This window comes from Mus caroli, unplaced genomic scaffold, assembly GCF_978045245.1.
Source record: "Mus caroli unplaced genomic scaffold, Mus_caroli_1 scaffold_18, whole genome shotgun sequence".
Taxonomy (NCBI): domain Eukaryota; kingdom Metazoa; phylum Chordata; class Mammalia; order Rodentia; family Muridae; genus Mus; species Mus caroli.
Window position 1 is genome coordinate 20,477,731 of NW_028227273.1, and position 18,159 is coordinate 20,495,889.

Genomic DNA, 18,159 nt, shown 5'->3' on the forward strand with positions numbered 1-18,159 from the left:
ACTTGGGTGATGAACCTGGTAGAGTCCAATAACTGGTTGATAACAGGAGAATGATATTTAGCAATAGAGGGGTTCTGGATGTCCCAAACTTGGGGGTCCACCTGAGAAGCTGGTAAAGGAAACAACATGTTAGTGTTAGTAGGTTTTGACTGGATAGAAGGAGCAGAGAAACTGCTGGTGAGCTTGGGTTTAGGCAAATGGGGGGAGCAAAGGAAATAGAGGCTCACAACTTAGCTAAAAGATCCCTTCTTATTAAGGGTACAGGACACGTCAGCACTACCAAAAAGGAATGGGTGAGGGGTACACTCCTTAAAATGCAACTAAATGGTGGGGTCTGGTGAGGAAGGTAAGGTTGTCCTCCTACTCCGACGATAGGAAAACACAAAGATGAAAGTGGGTTCCCAAAACTCTGTCTGGACTGAGTAAGTACCCCAGGTGTACTAGATGAAGGATATCTGGCTACCCACGTACCATGATAGCTCCCTGCGGCTCCCTGCTAGTGATAGGCATGGTCAGGTCGAGGGAGCTCCGGCCTCTTCAGTTGTCTATAGCCAAGCCTAGGAGGTCGGCTGGAGGGTTATCTGGGAGTGATGTCCCTCTGTTCTGCACAACATGAGGGCAATTGACAGCCCAATGTCTCTCCTGATGGCACCTAGGACATGGCCCCCTTGCTTGCCAGGGGTAGGACAAGCCCTCACCCAGTGACCCTGTTGACCACATCTATAGCAGGGTCCAATGTGTGGGATCCACTCAAGTTATTCTGGGCTCCTCCAAGAGCTTGGGTCACTTCTCCAGTTCTGCCCTTTGTAGCACACACCTTGTCTTTTAGGCCCCAGCTGCCTGTACTCCACTGCTGCTGCAGTTCTTGGTGGTCATCTCATTGTACTGGCATCTCCAAAACACTGCTGTCTTCTGCTGCAAATATACTGCATGTTCACAAATAGTCTCTCATAGGCACTTTTCATAGTGCTAAGCCTCAACTTCTCTGCATGACCCCTTCAGTCCTGGGCCTTCAACTGCCACTAAGGCTGCACCTTTACCAATGACCTCTCCTGGCCTCTCACAGTGTCGAGCTTCGGCTGCTACCCCTTCATGTTTCAAAACCAGTACCACCTGGGTGACTCTTAGGTGACTCTTATACATTACCAAGTCTGGCTGCCAACACAAGGTACAACCATGGCTGCCTCTGGAACACAGCTGCTTTGTGCTTTCAGGAATCACTTCCCAGAAGATTTCACCTTAGTGATGCTGGTCTCTTCTTTTTTTTTATTTTATTTTTTTATTTATTTCTTTATTATATGTAAGTACACTGTAGCTGTCTTCAGACACTCCAGAAGAGGGAGTCAGATCTCGTTACGGATGGTTGTGAGCCACCATGTGGTTGCTGGGATTTGAACTCCAGACCTTCGGAAGAGCAGTCGGGTGCTCTTACCCACTGAGCCATTTCACCAGCCCGATGCTGGTCTCTTCTTAATCACTGCTAATTTCTTAGATCAAGCTAATCAGCATCAATTGTCCCAGTAACACAAATGTTTCCATTTGGTAGTTCTGGTATCTTGTTAATCACAACAGATTCTTCAGCCCCAGTTAACCAAAACCACAGAATCTTCGAAATCAAAACAGCAATAGCCCTGATAAGAGTCTTTAATCTTCCCTCTAAAATTTTGCAAGCCAGGCCTCCATCATTTGCACTGTTCTCAACATTATCTTCCAAGCTCCTGCAGATCCTCCCACAGAGCTCTTATCTCAATGGCTCTTCTAGTCCAAAGTTCCAAAGTCATTCCACAGTCCTTCCCAAAACATGGTCAGGTTGTCACAGGAATACCCTACTCCCACTACCAACTTCTCTTAATAAGGGTTTTACTGATATGGACACCATGATCAAGGCAAATCTTATAAAGGACAACATTTAATTGGGGGTGGCTTAGAACTGCAAGTTCTAAGGGGTCTCACAGATGTGGAAGATGGTAGTGTAGTGGTAGATCTGCCCAATCTAGGCTCACAGCATGTATTCATATTAATTGACTCATGTATTCATTGTTGGGGCATATTTGGGATGGAGAGTTATACCGCAACAGAATTTAAATATACATTGTGTAAATAATTTAGGTCTCAATCTCATGTAGGACAGGCCAGGAGACAGGAGAACCACTACCTCAACAGTTAATATTTGCTTAGATTGCTTTGAATTGTTCTGATTATGAAATGACGGTGGTTGTGAGTTTGGTGGTTATATTAAAGTTCCTCTGGGAGACAGGTCAAGCTATACCCTTAATGAATTCCGGTTACTGGACCAAGGACATGCTATTTTGGGAGAAAGGCTCTGTATTTGTGTTGACAGGAAAGTAGAAAATGCTCTAGATTGATATGAATCAGATATGGCAGGGCTGAAAATTTTCAAGAAAGTCAAACAAGTCAGGTAAATTGAATTGCTGATTCCTCGACATGGGAATAGCCCCATAACTGGCGTAGAAATAAAAATGTCTCTGGCCAAAACTTCAGCTAAAATGAGACAATAAATCTTGCTGGTTATGGAGTTCCTAAGATTCTTCACACCCTCCTTCATATGGCATGAATGAAGATTTATTACAATTAGTTATTGATTGAATTAACTCATAAAAAAGACAGTTGCCGGGGCTGGTGAGATGTCTCAGTGGTTAAGAGCACTGACTGCTCTTCCAGGTGTCCTGAATTCAAATCCCAGCAACCACATGGTGGCTCACAACTATCCATAAAGAGATCTGATGCCCTCTTCTGGAGTGTCTAAAGACAGCTACAGTGTACTTACATATAATAAATAAATAAATCTTAAAAAAAAAAAGCAAGCCAGTAAACTGGCTTCCATACAAAAATCTTTGTTTGTTTGTTTGTTTGTTTGTTTGTTTGTTTGTTTTGAGACAGGGTTTCTCTGTATAGCCCTGGCTGTCCTGGAACTCACTCTGTAGACCAGGCTGGGCTTCAACTCAAAAATCCACCTGCCTCTGCCTCCCAAATTCTGGGATTAAAGGCGTGAGCCACCAAGCCCGGCCTCCATACAAAAATCTTAATGGTACTAAACTTTTGGTTGTGAGATTCATATATTGCAGAATGTATAGCTCTGGCAAGATTCGTCCACTGGGACACTGAACTGACCTACTGCTCCAGCCCCTTGCTTCCTGAAGCTATTTCCAGAGACTTGCTTTCAGAACCATCTCAAGGATTGCTGCTGAACTTAGACAATCTCAATTTATCCAACCTTTCAGATGGATGCAGTCAGAACTTCAGTCAAACTCTGAATGTTCCAAACATGCAGAAACTGGATAACAGATGCTAAATGTAGCTAACCAGTGATAATTTTCCTACCCATCCTGAGACTTTCTCATTGCCTTTCAGCAGGAAGAAGCTATGGAGAATCATCAGCCCAATTCCCCAGGCTTGGGTGTCTGGTAATGGTTACAAATTATAAATAGGTTGTCATTTTAAGCGATAATTAGGAAATGGTCATAATTTTGAACAGAGAGGAAATAGATTGGAAGGGTTACTAAGTTACATCCTTAAGCAAAGCATTGTGTAGCCATATTCTTAATTGATAGAAATCTTTATAATTGATACAAAGTGAAGTTATAATTTCTTACATTGGTATGGAGCTTATATTAATACAGATTTAGGTTTTCATTGGTATGAATCTGTATATTGACACAAAATTTGAAATTAATATTTTTTTCGGTACCTTTAAAAATACTATTTTATTTATACACATGTATAAAAAATGGCCATCCTGTCATTTTATATACATCCTGATAAGGAAACAGAATTCAGTAACATGCATTTCAATTGTACAAAGAACACAATGGTGGAAGCACGGTTACAAGGTTACAACGCAGAAGAGACATCGTATCATAAGCATCGATTCTGTTCTCACTGAGCAGCAGCACCCTGAAGAATCCAATCTATTAGCAACACTCATTCTCACCCAGAACACAGAGAGAGGGACGTTAGTGATTGTACTTAATTATTTTTACTAAGCCATTTCATCTTCCTCACAATGCGAAGAAATAAAATATAATCTGAAGAAAAATATGACCTCATTATTATTCTCAGTAAAAGGGTCTGCGGCTTATGGAGTGGAGCAGAGTTCAGCAGCTGTGCCTGCTGGCTCAAGGGCCTCACGGTCGCAGTCTGACCCTCTGCTCTGGACAGATACCACTCACTTTCAGGTGCCTGCACTAACTCCATGGGAGCTGCAATCGAATGAACCATTCCTGTGGTGTTCTCAGATCTCACTAAGTAAGAAAAGATTTTATACACATAAATATAACAATTAATCTGTCTATAAATTATAGCGATAGGCTCTTCTTTAGGGTAATGTGGAAAAGCGGCCTTCTGAATACATAGATACAAGTACCATTGTGGTCTGAAGGTTGCTGACCTGGTCCAGGGTTGCTGCAGTGAGGCCAAGGTGTGCATCAGAACCACTGCTGGATTAAGACACTTCCACAACTTTTATCAGTTCTTCAAATAACGGAGCTAGCTCCTTTTCTAGGTTGACAATTAGTCCTGTGTTGGCATTGATGCTGGCTATGAAACTCACCACCAGAGGCAAACGATTGAATTGAACCACCTGGTAGGTATTATAGTAGCAGATGATGCTTTTGTTTTTTGAAAGTCTGAGTTTGCTGCCTTGGTCTGTTGCAAGGGCAAACGTGGATAGGAAGCCAGGTCTCAGGGTGTGCTCTGGGGCACTGTCGTTGGCCACTTTAATAACCGGCACCCCGTCTCTATCTGACACAACAATTGCATGGAGCCCTTCAACACTTGGCAACTTTTTGTACAGGAATCGCTTTAGATCATCCTCCGTGATGAACCCCTTTCCTCGCAGAATCGATCTCCACTCCTCTGCAGACGCAAGCGCGCTCCAGCCTGGGAAGACTGCCCCGGTGTTCCCGCAGTTCAGTCGCCTCTCTGAAGCTGCCTGTCAAGTCGCTGTCACATTACTCGTGACCTCCGCAGGATCCAGGAAGCACTTGCTGCCTGAAATTAATATTGTTACTCCTAGACAGGCATTGTGCCTATGCAATTTATTTAATACAAGGCTTTGAATCGGCCCTTCTAATAGCTGCTGTTACAAACTGTTTAAGATGACTAAGTAACACAAGTTAAGGGCCAGATAGCAAACTCATGGTCATATTAGATTCTGATTTAATTATAATAAAGTGTTTTCAGTTTACTCAAATAGAAATGACTAAAAGTAGTTAAGGTTTAACAGGTCAGAGATACTTTTTTACTTAGTCTTCAAAACCATCAGAAATCTACCATCAGAATGTGATTTTGGTTTTTTTCGAGACAGGATTTCTCTGTGTAGCCCTGGCTGTCCTGGAACTCACTCTGTAGACCAGGCTGGCCTTGAACTCAGAAATCCGCCTGCCTCTGCCTCCCGAGTGCTGGTATTAAAGGCTTGCGCCACCACGCCTGGCTCAGAATGTGATTTTTAATGTATTTCATTATTAAGGTCTGCTCCTGCCAGCTTCCGATTCCCCATCAAAGAAGGATCAAGAATCATTTTCACCTCTGCTAAGACAGAGTAAGCCAGTCCTTCATAGTTCCTGTCTTATGAAAGGTCTGTCATGGCTAGATGGTTCTGGGCCAGAAGACTCAAGACAGATGCTCCAATGTTCTAAGAAAATAGGGGCTTTCCAGGCAGTCCCCTGTCTCTATAATTGTTTAAGTTTTGGAAGTTATGTTTGGTGCTTCTTAGATACTCTAAGTATCTAATATCTTAGATACTTAGATATTTAATTCGTTCAATGGGATTGAAGCTTAGTTATAGTCTCATCATCAAACTCAAGCTGTTTAGCATTGAGAATGAGGTCATAGAATGGTTTTCAGATGGTGTTACAGGCTAAAATCTAAACATAACTCAGGGATAGAATTATAAATCTTTAAGTTAGGAATCATGGTAGAATACTTTATTTAATTGACAAATATGATGAACTGGATGTTATTTGTATATTGTACTTTGTAATTTCCACAATTGTTATGGTTTTGTTTAATTTATGTCTGAGAGAAGAGTTTTTTTGTTTTGTTTTGTTTTTGTTTTTTGTTTTTTTTGTTTGTTTGTTTGTTTTTTTGTTTTTTGTTTTTTTTGTTTTTTGTTTTGTTTTGTCTGTTCAAAGAAATGGTGAGATGTGGGAGGTAGTTCTGATGCTCTGTCTGGGAATCTGCGTGTGTACACTGAAGGTCCTGCTCCTCAATTGGTTCTTGTCCAGTCAGCCCCATAACCCTATAGAGCAGGAAATGGCATTCTTTTCAGAACTCCTTTCAGGAAGTAGGGGAAAAAAATCCCTTGCTAAAGGTCACAGAGATAGTGTGTAGTAGCAACAGGACATGAACCTGCTAGTCTGGTTCCATGATCCCAAACATAATGCCCTGAGATCTCACTGCAAAGTCTATTCTCTCTCTTTTTGAAGTTTTATGGGTTTTTTTGTTGTTGTTGTTAATGGCTTTATGTTTTGTTTTGTTAATGGTTTTATGTTTTTTGTTGTTAATGGCTTATTTGTGTCTGTGGAAGCCAAGCAAGGTTTTTCAGACCATGGATCTGGTTTCTTGAATCTCGTCCTGTTTGGTCCTCTGGAGAGTAAGCTTACTGACTTTAAAGGAGTGGCTCAAATGTCATATTTAACTTGCTAATCTCACTTTTTTGGTTGTCAATATTAGCCCAGAGGACTGGCTTATTCAAACTAAACTATAATAATCATCAAAACTACCTCAATGTTATATCAGAACCCCACAGCTTGTTTTGTTTTGACATTTACATTTTTAATTTTTTTTATTGTTTTTGAGACAGGGTCTTGTTATGAAGCCGTTGCTTTTTTAAAAAAAAAAAATCATTCTTGAGGGTTAGAGAGATAGCTCAGTAGTTAAGAGTACTTATTCATGTAGAATCCCCAGGCTCAGTTCCCAGCACACATCTGGTGGCTCACAGCAATCCATAACTCCAAATCCAGGGTATCCAAGGCTCTCCTCTGGCCTCTAGTGGTACCAGGCATGCATGTGGTATATAAATATACATATAAGCAAAACATTCTAATATATAAACTAAAATAAATTAACCTGAAAAAAATCATTCTTTCACAATTATTTACATACATTCATGCCTGCATGCATATACACATACATACATACTGTATTTTATTTATAATTTCCCCCACTACTTTCTGTTTTTATTTTTTGCTGCAGACCCTTTTTGGTCCCTGTCTGCGTGGAACAGGTCTCTGGTTGCAGGTGGACAAGGAGTCAGCAAATGAATGACAAACAGAATCAACACGAGAGATTGTATAGAATCTGATGTATTTTCACAAAGTGTACACCAGTCTTATATAATACAGAAAACAAAGGGTTAGGATGTCACTGCAGGCAACATACATTGAAGTTACCTGACACAAAACAAAGGAATGACTTCAAAAGGACTTACAGGAACCAGGTAATATTTATAGTAAAGATAAAACAGCTCTGCTTAGGGTCAGCTAATGACAGGTAAGGATTTCATACCCTTGTCACAATTTGTGCTACTCCTTTGAGCCTTGTGAAAGCTAGCACCAGAGGGTTCTGCTCTAGCAGACCTTTTCATGAATAATGTAATACCACAACCCCCCCCTATTTCCTGGGCCTTGATAAATTCTTGTATGAGTGTAACTTTTAAGTATCTGTGGAGAATCTCCATTTGTCAGAAGAATTCACCAACTTGCTTCTAATATGCAATGTAGCCTGCTATACCTGGCTGTAGAGAAGATTCCTGTCTCAGTGGGATTCCCTAACTCTTACATGGTAAACCCACCTATTAGCTAGGCCATTGTGTATTCCCTTGTTTGGGTGAGACTGGCTACTGTCCTAAGTAATCATTCTGCAGACCAACCCTGAGCTATTCCAGCTCCGTTCTTTGTAATGTCTAATTAGTTTCACTGTCTCTACTAGAAGTAAATTTGAATGTTACTGAATAGGTAATCTTCTCACTGAATTCCAAGTTTGTCAGCTTCAAGAATTTTCTAGGATGTTGGAATACTGGCACTGGCGAAGGCTTAGCTATGTCAGAATTCAATCTTTAAAGGCACTTATAATAAAATAATACTAAAAGAGAGCACGTGGATCCATACACCAGACTAATGCGGGGATAGGGTATGAGTATACAGGTTATGAGAATGCCTGGTTCCAGGAGGTTGAGTTTCCTTGAAACTCCCTGCCTTGTGAGTGCTTCCAGGCCTCTCCGCCTGCCAAGCAGACTTCACTGGAGTGTGCGTAGCAATTTTTATTTTTATTTATTTATTTTGGTTTTTTGAGACAGGATTTCTCTGTATAGCTCTGGCTGTCCTGGAACTCACTTTGTAGACCAGGCTAGTCTCAAACTCAGAAATCCACCTGCCTCTGCCTTCCGAGTGCTGGGCTTAAAGGCATGCGCCACCACGCCCGGCGCATAGCAATTTTTAAAGTAATTTATATGGCTGAAGTTTGTTTGTGATGGCTGAAGCTATAGTAAAAAGTTTTTGTGAATGTTTATTAGTATGTTTTTTTTTTATTTTTATTCTGCAGGTTTTTACTGTGCATATGTGTCTGCGCTCCATGCGCACGCAGTGCCTGCAGAGACCTGAAGAGGGTGCCAGATCTCCTGCAACCAGAGTTACTAGAGATTGTGAGGGGCCATGTGGGTGCTGTTAGTGAAACCTGGGTCTTCAGCAACAACAGCCTGTGACCTTAACCACTGAAAAATATCTCCAGCTCCCCCTTATCTTATTCCCTTCCCCGTACCATCAAAGTCTCCTATTTTCATGCCACTTTTTTTTTTTATTGTGTTTTGTTAGCCCACTGCATTTAATTAGGGTTGTCTGAGTGAGTGTGGCTAGAGGGTTATTTGCTTGAGAAAGAGCAATTGCCAGTGGCTACAGCATTGGGCAATATGGTTCTTCCTCCTCAGCAACCTTTAAGTCTGTAACTCCTCAGGGAGGGGTGGAGCCATGATGGATGCCGAGGAGCTCAGTCTTGTATAGGTTGCTACTGCTGCTGTGAGCCACTCTGTCTAGAAGAGAGCAGTTCACACTACTCCTACCCATTCTCCAGCTCTTACATTCTTCCCACCCTCTCTTATGTGATGTTCCTTGAGTCTTGGAGGGGGTGATATAGATTAGCCAAGTTCAGGCTGAGTACTCTATATCACGATATAGTTACATTTCTCAGCACCTTGACTAGTTATGAATCTCTGCATTATCAGTTATTTAATTTAGTTTGTAATGTATGTTAATCAAAATTACCTACATTCCTACCTATTATCCCCCTCTCTCCTTTTTTTTCCGTTTTTCTCCCCCTCCCTTCATCTGAAACTCTTCTTCTTCTTCTTCTTCTTCTTCTTCTTCTTCTTCTTCTTCTTCTTCTTCTTCTTCTTCTTCTTCTTCTTCTTCTTCTCCTCCTCCTCCTCCTCCTCCTCCTCCTCCTCCTCCTCCTCCTTCTTCTTCTTCTTCTTCTTCTTCTTCTTCTTCTTCTTCTTCTTCTCCTCCTCCTCCTCCCCCCTCTCCTCCCTCCTCCTCTCTTCCTCCCCTTCTTCCTCCTCCTTCTCCTCCTCCTCCTCCTCCTCCTCCTCCTCCTCCTTCTTCTTCTTCTTCTTCTTCTTTCTCTCTCTCTCTCTCTCTCTCTCTCTCTCCCCCCCACCTCTTTTTTGTGACAGGGTCTCCTCCCCTTCCTCCTCCTCCTTCTTTGCATGTAATTTTTTTTTTTTAAAAGTATGCTACTTCCTTCCAGGGAGCTCAGCCCGAGCTCCAACCTCTCCCCATTTAGCTCTGAGATCATGCTGCCACAGGCCTCACTCTCAATTTGCCCATTCCCCCAAAATAACTCTGCCAAGCCACCAGCTATTGCCCTGGCTGCTCTCTTTCTCCTGCCCACCTCAGCCTCATGGAAGAAAAACACTAGACCTGTTTATTATTTTGAAACTTGCCAGATAGCACAATCTCAAGGCACAGAAACCTCTAGCCCTAAATTTATTAATTAACCTATTCCACCCATCCAGTTCTGGTTGCTCTAATACTTTACATGGTTGTTGTGTCCTCTTGTTCCAAAGCCTGGTCCAAGGCCACCTCCTCTCTCCCTGCATCTCCTTTCTAACTTCCTTCTGGGACCCAAAAGTCCCACCTTTTTCCTTTCACCCAGCAGTTAGCTTCTGACTTTGTTATGGACACAATCAAGAACCAATTAGGGAATCAACACCTCCCTCCCACCCTCCTCTTCCTCCTCTTCCTCTTCCTCTCTTCCTCTCCCTCCTCCTCCTCTTCCTCCTCCTCTCTCCCTCTCTCTCTCTCTCCCCACCCCCCACCTCTTTTTTGTGACAGGGTCCCATTATACAGATCAGGCTGGTCTCAAACTCACAGAAATCCAGGTGAGCCTCTGCCTCCCAAATGCTGGGATTAAGTGGGTACCATGGAGCCAAGCTGCCCTACCTTCATGGTGAGGACAGTAGGCACCCCTAAGATGAACAAATATGTGATGGAGAGATGGGAAAGATCGAAGAACAATAGAAGGCAATAGAACTGTAGACTTGATGGGACTGGAAGGTGGTGGCAACCAGGTTGATGGGAGTGGCCTGCATTTCTGCCTGAGGTTATGATGATGCCTGAGTCCATGCTGCCACGAAGGGCCATATCTGAGTCTAAGGTCTTATTGCAGCCAGGGTCTGTGTTTATGGCTGTGTTCCATGTTACCATCAAAGGCCACATGGTTGTCTGTGGTCTGGGCCCATGCCTGAAGCCATACTGATGTCCATGGGCGGTGTTGCCACCAGGGCTTATACGGATCTGAGCTGCCACCTGAGGCCATGGTCCAGGGGCAGCTGGACCTCTAGACCTCTGGGTGCATGTTCCTGGTCTGTGCTGTTGCCAGAAATCACATGGAAGCCCATGATTCATGCTCCCAATGTAAAGACCAAGGAAGCTACCTTTGTTGTGACACTGATGAGCACAGATGCATAGATGAGATAGAGGGACATGGAAGGATTCTGTGACAACTCCTACCCCACCTACCCCCCCAAAGTAGCAGCCTAAACAGGAAGCCAAAGAAGAAAACCCTTTAAAAGTGTGACGGCGTAAAAGTAAGGGTTTTTCTATGCCCACCATTGCTTAGAATAATGATCCGGAGACATTTATACTTATTCATAAATGCCCTAGGCCTTAAACTAGGCTTGTTCCCCAACAATAAGTTAATATCTTAACTTCTATTAACCAGTTAGTACTATTCCATGGCTGCTACAAGGCCGGTTACCTCACCTCAGTTTCATACATCTGCTCCTGTGGGCCAGTTAGCCTCAATTAGGCAGCAGCAAACAACACAGGCCCTGTCTCAAATGAGGTGGAAGCAAATACTGATGGCTGTAATTGTCCTCTGACTTCCACATGCATGCTGTGGAATGGGGGCTCCCTCACCTACACACATGAACATGCACACACATGTACACACACAGCGGTTATCCGTTCATAAAGAGTTTTTAAAAACCAAAGAATTCAGCTGATAGAGCAGCCCTTCCCTGGAAAGCACCCCTGACATTCCACTAGAAGAGCTAGCAAAGCACAGTGGTTCGCAACCTTCCTAATGCTGTGACCCTTTAATCTAGTTCTTCATGTTGTGGTGACCCCCAACCATAAAATTATTTTTGTTGCTACTTCATAACTGTAATTTTGCTACTGTTATGAATTGTAATGTAGGGGCTGGTGAGATGGCTCAGCAGTTAAGAGCACTGAGCTTAACCGAAGGTGCTGAGTTCAAATCCCAGCAACCAAATGATGGCTCACAAGCATCTGTAACGAGATCTGATGCTCTGAAGACAGCTACAGTGTACTAAACATAATAAATAAATAAATAAATAAATAAATAAATAAATAAATCTTTTAAAAAAGAATTGTAATGTAATCTCTTATATGTAGGCTATCTGATGTGTGACAGCCTCCCCCCCACCATAAATGGTCGTGACCCACAGGTTGAGAACCCCTGAGCTGATGTATGGGTACTCACATTGGACACACTTATATGGCCAGCTAAATTAATATGTCAGAATGGGTTAATATGTCAGAATATGGGGGGTTGTTGCTTTGTTTGTCTGTTTGTTTCTGAGACAAGATCTCTCTATTATGTAGTTCTGCTGTCTTGGAAATCACTATGTACACCAGGCTGGCTTTGAACTCACAGAGATCAGCTTGCCTCATTTTTCTAGAATGCCTGGCTTAGAATGTTCTTTTTAAAACAAGTAGTTGTGTAACATTAAACAACAAAAAAACAACAACAACAAAAATTAAAACAGTCTCCAGCGATTTGTGCAAAGACAGAGGAAAGAGTTGACAGAGAGCACTGTTGACAGAGAGCAGCGAGACCTCTCTGTTTCAAGCTGAGTATGTCTTAGCTTATGTCCGCTCAAGTCCCTGGCTTTGTGAGTTCAGAAGAGTCTCATGCATTATCAATCGTGTGGATACCTGACTAGCCTGGGCTAACTTGCCACGACCCCAGTGACTGAGAGTACAGCTTTGCTGGAAACCAAGGTACAGAGATAAGTTTGTTTGCCTCTGTCCTCAGTGACAATATGCTTGAACCAACCAAACCAGAACATTTCACTTTCCATCTTTTCTTTGTCCACCTCTTAATCCCCATTCATTATGAAAAAACAGAGTGAGGCACAGTGGCTCATACCCACAATCTTCTTAGAAGGCAGAGGCAGGAGGATCAGAAGTCCAAGATAAGACAAGACAAGCAAAAACCATACTGAGTGTCTAAAATACCAGAATTAAGGGTCCAGACAGAAGCTGATCAACTGATTAGAACTTTTTTTTTTTTTTAAGATTTTTATTTACATGAGTACACTGCAGCTGTCTTCAGAGACACACCAGAAGAGAGCATTGGATCCCGTTATAGATGGTTGTGAGCCACCATGTGGTTGCTGGGAATTGAACTCAGGACCTCTAGGAGAGCAGTCAGTGCTCTTAACCGCTGAGCCATCTCTCCAGCTCCTTTGAACTTCTTTATTACCCACTTCTGTGTCTGACCCATCAGGCAAAAACCTGTGGGATTTATTAACAAAGCTGGGTACCAGCTCATAACAACCCAGATGGCTCAAAATGGCCTCAGATCTGGAGTCTTTACCAAGGCTTTCTTTTCTTTGCTGCAACCTGCCTACCCAATGTTTCCACCAATGTATTTGAAATTATGTCGATTGATGACTTTTTGTTGTTGTTGTTCTGTTAATATAAAAGCTTCCTGAAACTAAGTAGTGATGTGCCTTTAATCTAAGCACTCAGGAGGCAGAGTCAGGTGGGTCTCTGTGGGGTCCAAGGTAGCCTGATCTACACTGGGAGTACCAGAGTAGCCAGGGGTACGTAAAAAGAGTCTGTCCCAAAACAAAACAAAATAACACACACACACACACACACACACACACACACACAAAACCTTCATGGAACGGTTGCTGCTTTTGAACTTTGAGTACCCTGTCTTCCTGGGTCTTGTCATTCATAATTGGCACTAATAAAGCTTTCTCATTCCCTTTGCTTGGAGAAAGAAACAGTTGTTAACTCTTTACCACATGAATAACCAGGAAGCAAAGAGTGCCTAAGTTCAAAGTCCCTACTTCCAGGCTACTCGGTCACGCCTTTTTCTTGCTCGCATGTGCTCCGTAATTACGTAAATACCACAGTTATTACGGTTATTACGGTTCTGAAGCAGGAGAAGAACCCACCAGGCACTTCCTGTTTTCTACAGTTGTCTCTCATGGACAAAGAAGTTTGGATTAAGAAAGAAAGAAACTTAATTTTAAGACGACTTTTCCTTCGAAGGCAACTGGATTGCTTGGCCAGGTACCTCGGGGACGGGGGAGAGGGAATAGGTTTTTAAATCAGTTTTAGAGTCAGATCCTGAAATTTGAATTTAGGTCCACTGAAGCCTGTGTTTGTGAGGTTGTCCTGCAGTGGATGGTTTGCCCACTGGGCTGATTTGCCTGCAGGGAAGTTTGGTTTGAGGGTAGGCAGTGTTGGGGGGCGGGTGGTTAACCTGGTCTGTTGGAGTTTAGCTGAGTTTTTCTGAGTTGGTGTTAAAGGATTTGGAGTCCTAGAGAATGCCTTTGTATTTAGTATGAGACAAAAAGACTTAGAAAATGCTCTTTGGCCTCACAGGAAGGAAACCCAGAGCTGAGGGAGAGAGACTGCTTGGTCCATCCAGTGTCCTGAGCCTCTGACAAGATACTTAAACTTGGACAGAAAAGTTAAGAAAGTCCCTCTTGGGGATAGGAAGAATGCTTATAGGAAGTGTGTTACAGACCTGCGTTGTGTGTTGAGGTGTTTCCAGCCCCAGTGTGTCTAGGAAGTGCTTTACAGACTGAGTTGTGTGATAAGATAAGGCGTGTCTAGTCTTTATCTCAGAGCATCTTAATAACCCCATTGCTCTCCTAACTTCCCTTAACCTCTTTTATTCTTCCAGTCTCCCATTACTCCCGCTTGTGCCTTTAGACAATTTTCATACACTATGTACATAGCACTAAGAGTACTCAGTGAGCTGCGGGTGTCCAAAGGAGATCTAAGAAGATTCTAGATCAGGATATTTTTATACTGGAATGATAGATGAATCACAGGGACGGGTGGCCTCTGTTCCATCCGTCTTCCTGGTTAATCATTGCTACAGTCCCAGGCTTGGAGCAGATGTGAGTGCTAACAGTTCAGTAAAGGAAGCATAATCCAGAGGCAGGGGAGATGCTCAGGGGTTAGGGGCACTTGTCACCAAGTCTGTTGACCAGAGTTTGATCCCTGGGACACACAGATTATTCCAGTAGAGAACTGACTTTTACACATGCTGCCTCTCTGTAGCCAATTCTATGAGTTCTTTCCCCCTAGTTGTGGGAGTGACACCCGAGACGTAGGTCAAGAAGGATTTCAGTTTTCTGAGAAACTCACATCACGATCTGAAAGAACATTATCACTTAAGCTGGATGTGGGAGCTCATGGCAGTCATCTTCACACCGAGAAGGCTAAGGCCAGAGCGTTACCATGAGTCTGAGACTAGACTGAGCTAGACAGTGAGCCCCAGGCCAGACATGGCTATGCTGTACGACCTTGTTTCAAATAAGAAAGAGAATCTTATTTGCCATGGTGCAAACATAAGAAAAGGATCGCTTCCACACAATTCAGGTATTTTAGGTGGGTAGGAAGATTTTCAGAGCATGACTCCAAATCCAGATGGTCAAACTGGTCACAACTCCACCTTGTTTTGAATTTTATGTATGTATGTATGTATGTATGTATGTATGTATGTATGTATGTACTTATTTATTTATTTATTTGGTTTTTGAGACAGGGTTTCTCTGTGTAGCCCTGGCTATCCAGGAAATTACTTTGTAGACCAGGCTGGCCTCGAACTCAGAAATCCGCCTGCCTCTGCCTCCCAAGTGCTGGGATTAAAGGCATGTGCCTGGCTTGTCTTGAATTTTTAAAGAATTAATTTTTGTTTTTAACAATTATTTTTAATGTGTGTGTGTGGTGGTGGTGGTGGTGTGTGTGAGTGAGTGTGTGTATGTGTGAGTGTGCGTGCGTGAATGTGTGCGGATGGGTGCACCTAAGTGCAGAAACTCATGAAGGCAGTTGTGAGTTGCTCAACATAGGTATTAGGAACCAAACTCAAGTCCTCTATAAGAGCAGTTTGATGGTTTGTACCTGCTCAGCTCAGGGAGTGGCACTATTAGGAGGTGTGGCCTTCTTGGAATAGGTGTGGCCTTGTTGGAGTAGCTGTGTCACTGTGGAAGTAGACTTTAAGACCCTTGTCCTAGCTGTCTGGAAGCCAGTATTCTGTTAGCGGCCTTCACATGTAGAACTCTCAGCTCCTCCTGCACAATACCTTCCTGGATGCTGCCATGCTCCTGCCTTGATGATAATGGACTGAACCCCTGAACCTGTAAGCCAGCCCCAGTTAAACGTTGTCCTTATAAGAGTTGCCTTGGTCATGGTGTCTGCTCACAGCAGTAAAACCCTAGCTAAGACAAGCAGTATGTGGTTGGGTTTTTTTTCCCACTCTTTTAAACTTTAAGTATTTTCGAGGTTATATTTTAATTACGTTTCCCCCATCTTTTTCTTCCCTGTAAACCTTGCCATATGCCCCTCCCTGCTTGTGCTCTCTCTCTCTCTCTCTCTCTCTCTCTCTTTCTCTCTCTCTCCTTTCAAATTACAGCTTCCCTTTTCATCAACTCATATCACATGCAAAGGTGTACTTATATATACATTTATATTCTCAAATATAGCCTGTTGAGTCGGTATGTTACTTGTATGTGCATCTTTGGGGTTAACCATTTGACGCCGACCATTTGATTGTCCCTAGGACAGGATCCCTGCTTTACCAGGTTGTCTGTAGTTCTTCCTGTAGGACTGAGTCCTCATGGGCCCGCCACTCTCAGATCCAGTCCCCCATGCAATTTGGCTTGTTCTTTGGTGTCCTCCTTATTCAGTTCATGTTTGGGAGGTGATGTTGGTGAGACTCTATGGGTGTAGCTTCTGACATTACTAGAAGACGCAATCTCCCAGTAAACCCCTGATCCTCTGGCTCTTACAATCTTTCCACTCTCTTGTGGGCTTGTGTATCTGAGGCTTTCCATGGAGATCTCTGGCCCTGCCAGGTGCGAGGGTTTAGGCCAAAGGGAGAGAAGGAGAGCAGGGAGGGGGAATTGCCTCTGCCCCCACCTCCGCCTCCACCGCTTCTCTTCCAAACAAAACAAAACAAAACAAAACAAAACAAAACAAAACAAAACAAAACAAAACAAAACAAAACAAAACAAAACAAAACAAAACAAAACAAAACAAAACAAAACGCTGCACCAGCTCTGCTCTGAGTCGCGCCGCACTGGCGGGAGGCTGACTAGCCAGCGAGGGATTCGAGGGAGCTTCTGCTGGCATTTCCGGAGAGCAGGTCTCTTCCCTGGCGGTGGCGTTTCACAGCTCTTATGAAAGACGCTCTCAGAAGAGTAGTTCTCACACACCTTTATTCCTTCTGGATAGGATCCTTAAATACAGTTTTGGGACTAGTCAGGGTCTGACAGCAGGTACTTCCTATTAGCTTGGTCTGAGAGCTTGCAGATACCTTGTCTACATGTCGGAGGGCTCTAGGTGCTGCCCCTACAGGACTGATGGCCACCAACATCTCTACAGGGTAGGTGTAGGGCTGTGGGAGGCTGTGGTTAAGTGACAGAGGCCTGGTTCTGGGAGCAGGCAAAACTCGACCCGTTCCTTCAGGGTCTCTGAGGCTTCTAACCTTAGCTCAACCTTACCAGGTTTCCTCTCACAGTCTGCTGCCCCACATTCCCTCTTATAAGATTTATTTCTTTTATCTCAAGTGTTTTGCATGCTTATATATATATATATTGTGCATGCCTGATATTCTATGGGGCCAGAAGGATCCCTTGTAACTGCAGTTACAGATGTGAATGTTGGAAAGTAATCCCAGGCCCTCTGCAGTAGCTACAAGTACTCTTACCTACTGAGTCATCTCTCCAGCATCCTCAGCCCAGAGATCCAGGCTACGAGCTTTCTATTTTCAAAGCAATTAAAAATTAGTTATTTGGTTGGGCGTGGTGGGCACATGCCTTTAATCCCAGCACTTGGGAGGCAGACGCAGGCAGATCTCTGAGTTCGAGACCAGCCTGGTCTACAAAGTGAGCTCCAGGACAACCAAGGCTACACAGAGAAACCCTGTCTCGAAAACAAACAAACAAACAAACAAAAATAGTTATTTGACTCTGATTTAGTTCTTTGCTGTCATTCTGTTAGTAAGAACACTATTTCCAGTAGCTAAACTGGATTCAAACTCTAAGCATATTTTCCTGGTGATTTGTGCAGTGGTTTTACTTGGTTACTTTAGTAGACAAGCAAGTAGATGACCCACTCCACTGACATAATGGAGGGAATTTTATGGTTTCTTATTTACTTCCTTCCTCTTTTTTTTTTTTTTTTCTTCCTAGTCTCACTTCACCTCTGGCCCAGCCAATGGAGGATTAAATCTTTCCTCTTTAAAAAAAAAAAAAATATTGTCCTAGTCACTGTTCTACTGTTACGAAGCGACACCATGACCACAGCAAATCTTTTTTTTTTTTTTTGGCTTTTCGAGACAGGGTTTCTCTGTGTAGTCATGGCT

General features: G+C 43.1%; 2 protein-coding genes across 2 annotated transcripts in view; one reads left to right on the top strand and one right to left on the bottom strand.

Annotated features, from left to right (window-relative positions):
• Positions 1-4,057: 4,057 nt before the first annotated feature.
• On the bottom strand, positions 4,058-10,922 carry LOC147000365 (uncharacterized). Its single transcript, XM_085833146.1, has 2 exons — positions 10,458-10,922; positions 4,058-4,951 (listed from the first exon to the last, which is right to left on the bottom strand). The coding sequence occupies exons 1-2, from the start codon at positions 10,920-10,922 to the stop codon at positions 4,463-4,465; spliced, it is 954 nt and encodes a 317-aa protein (XP_085689272.1). The 3' UTR covers positions 4,058-4,462.
• Positions 10,923-13,691: 2,769 nt separating this feature from the next.
• Positions 13,692-18,159, top strand: part of Nlrc4 (NLR family CARD domain containing 4) — a 33,472-nt gene continuing 29,004 nt past the window's right edge. Inside the window, exon 1 of the mRNA XM_085833369.1 lies at positions 13,692-13,850. The gene's annotated coding sequence lies outside the window, so the exon portion shown is untranslated. The remainder of the gene's footprint in view (positions 13,851-18,159) is intronic.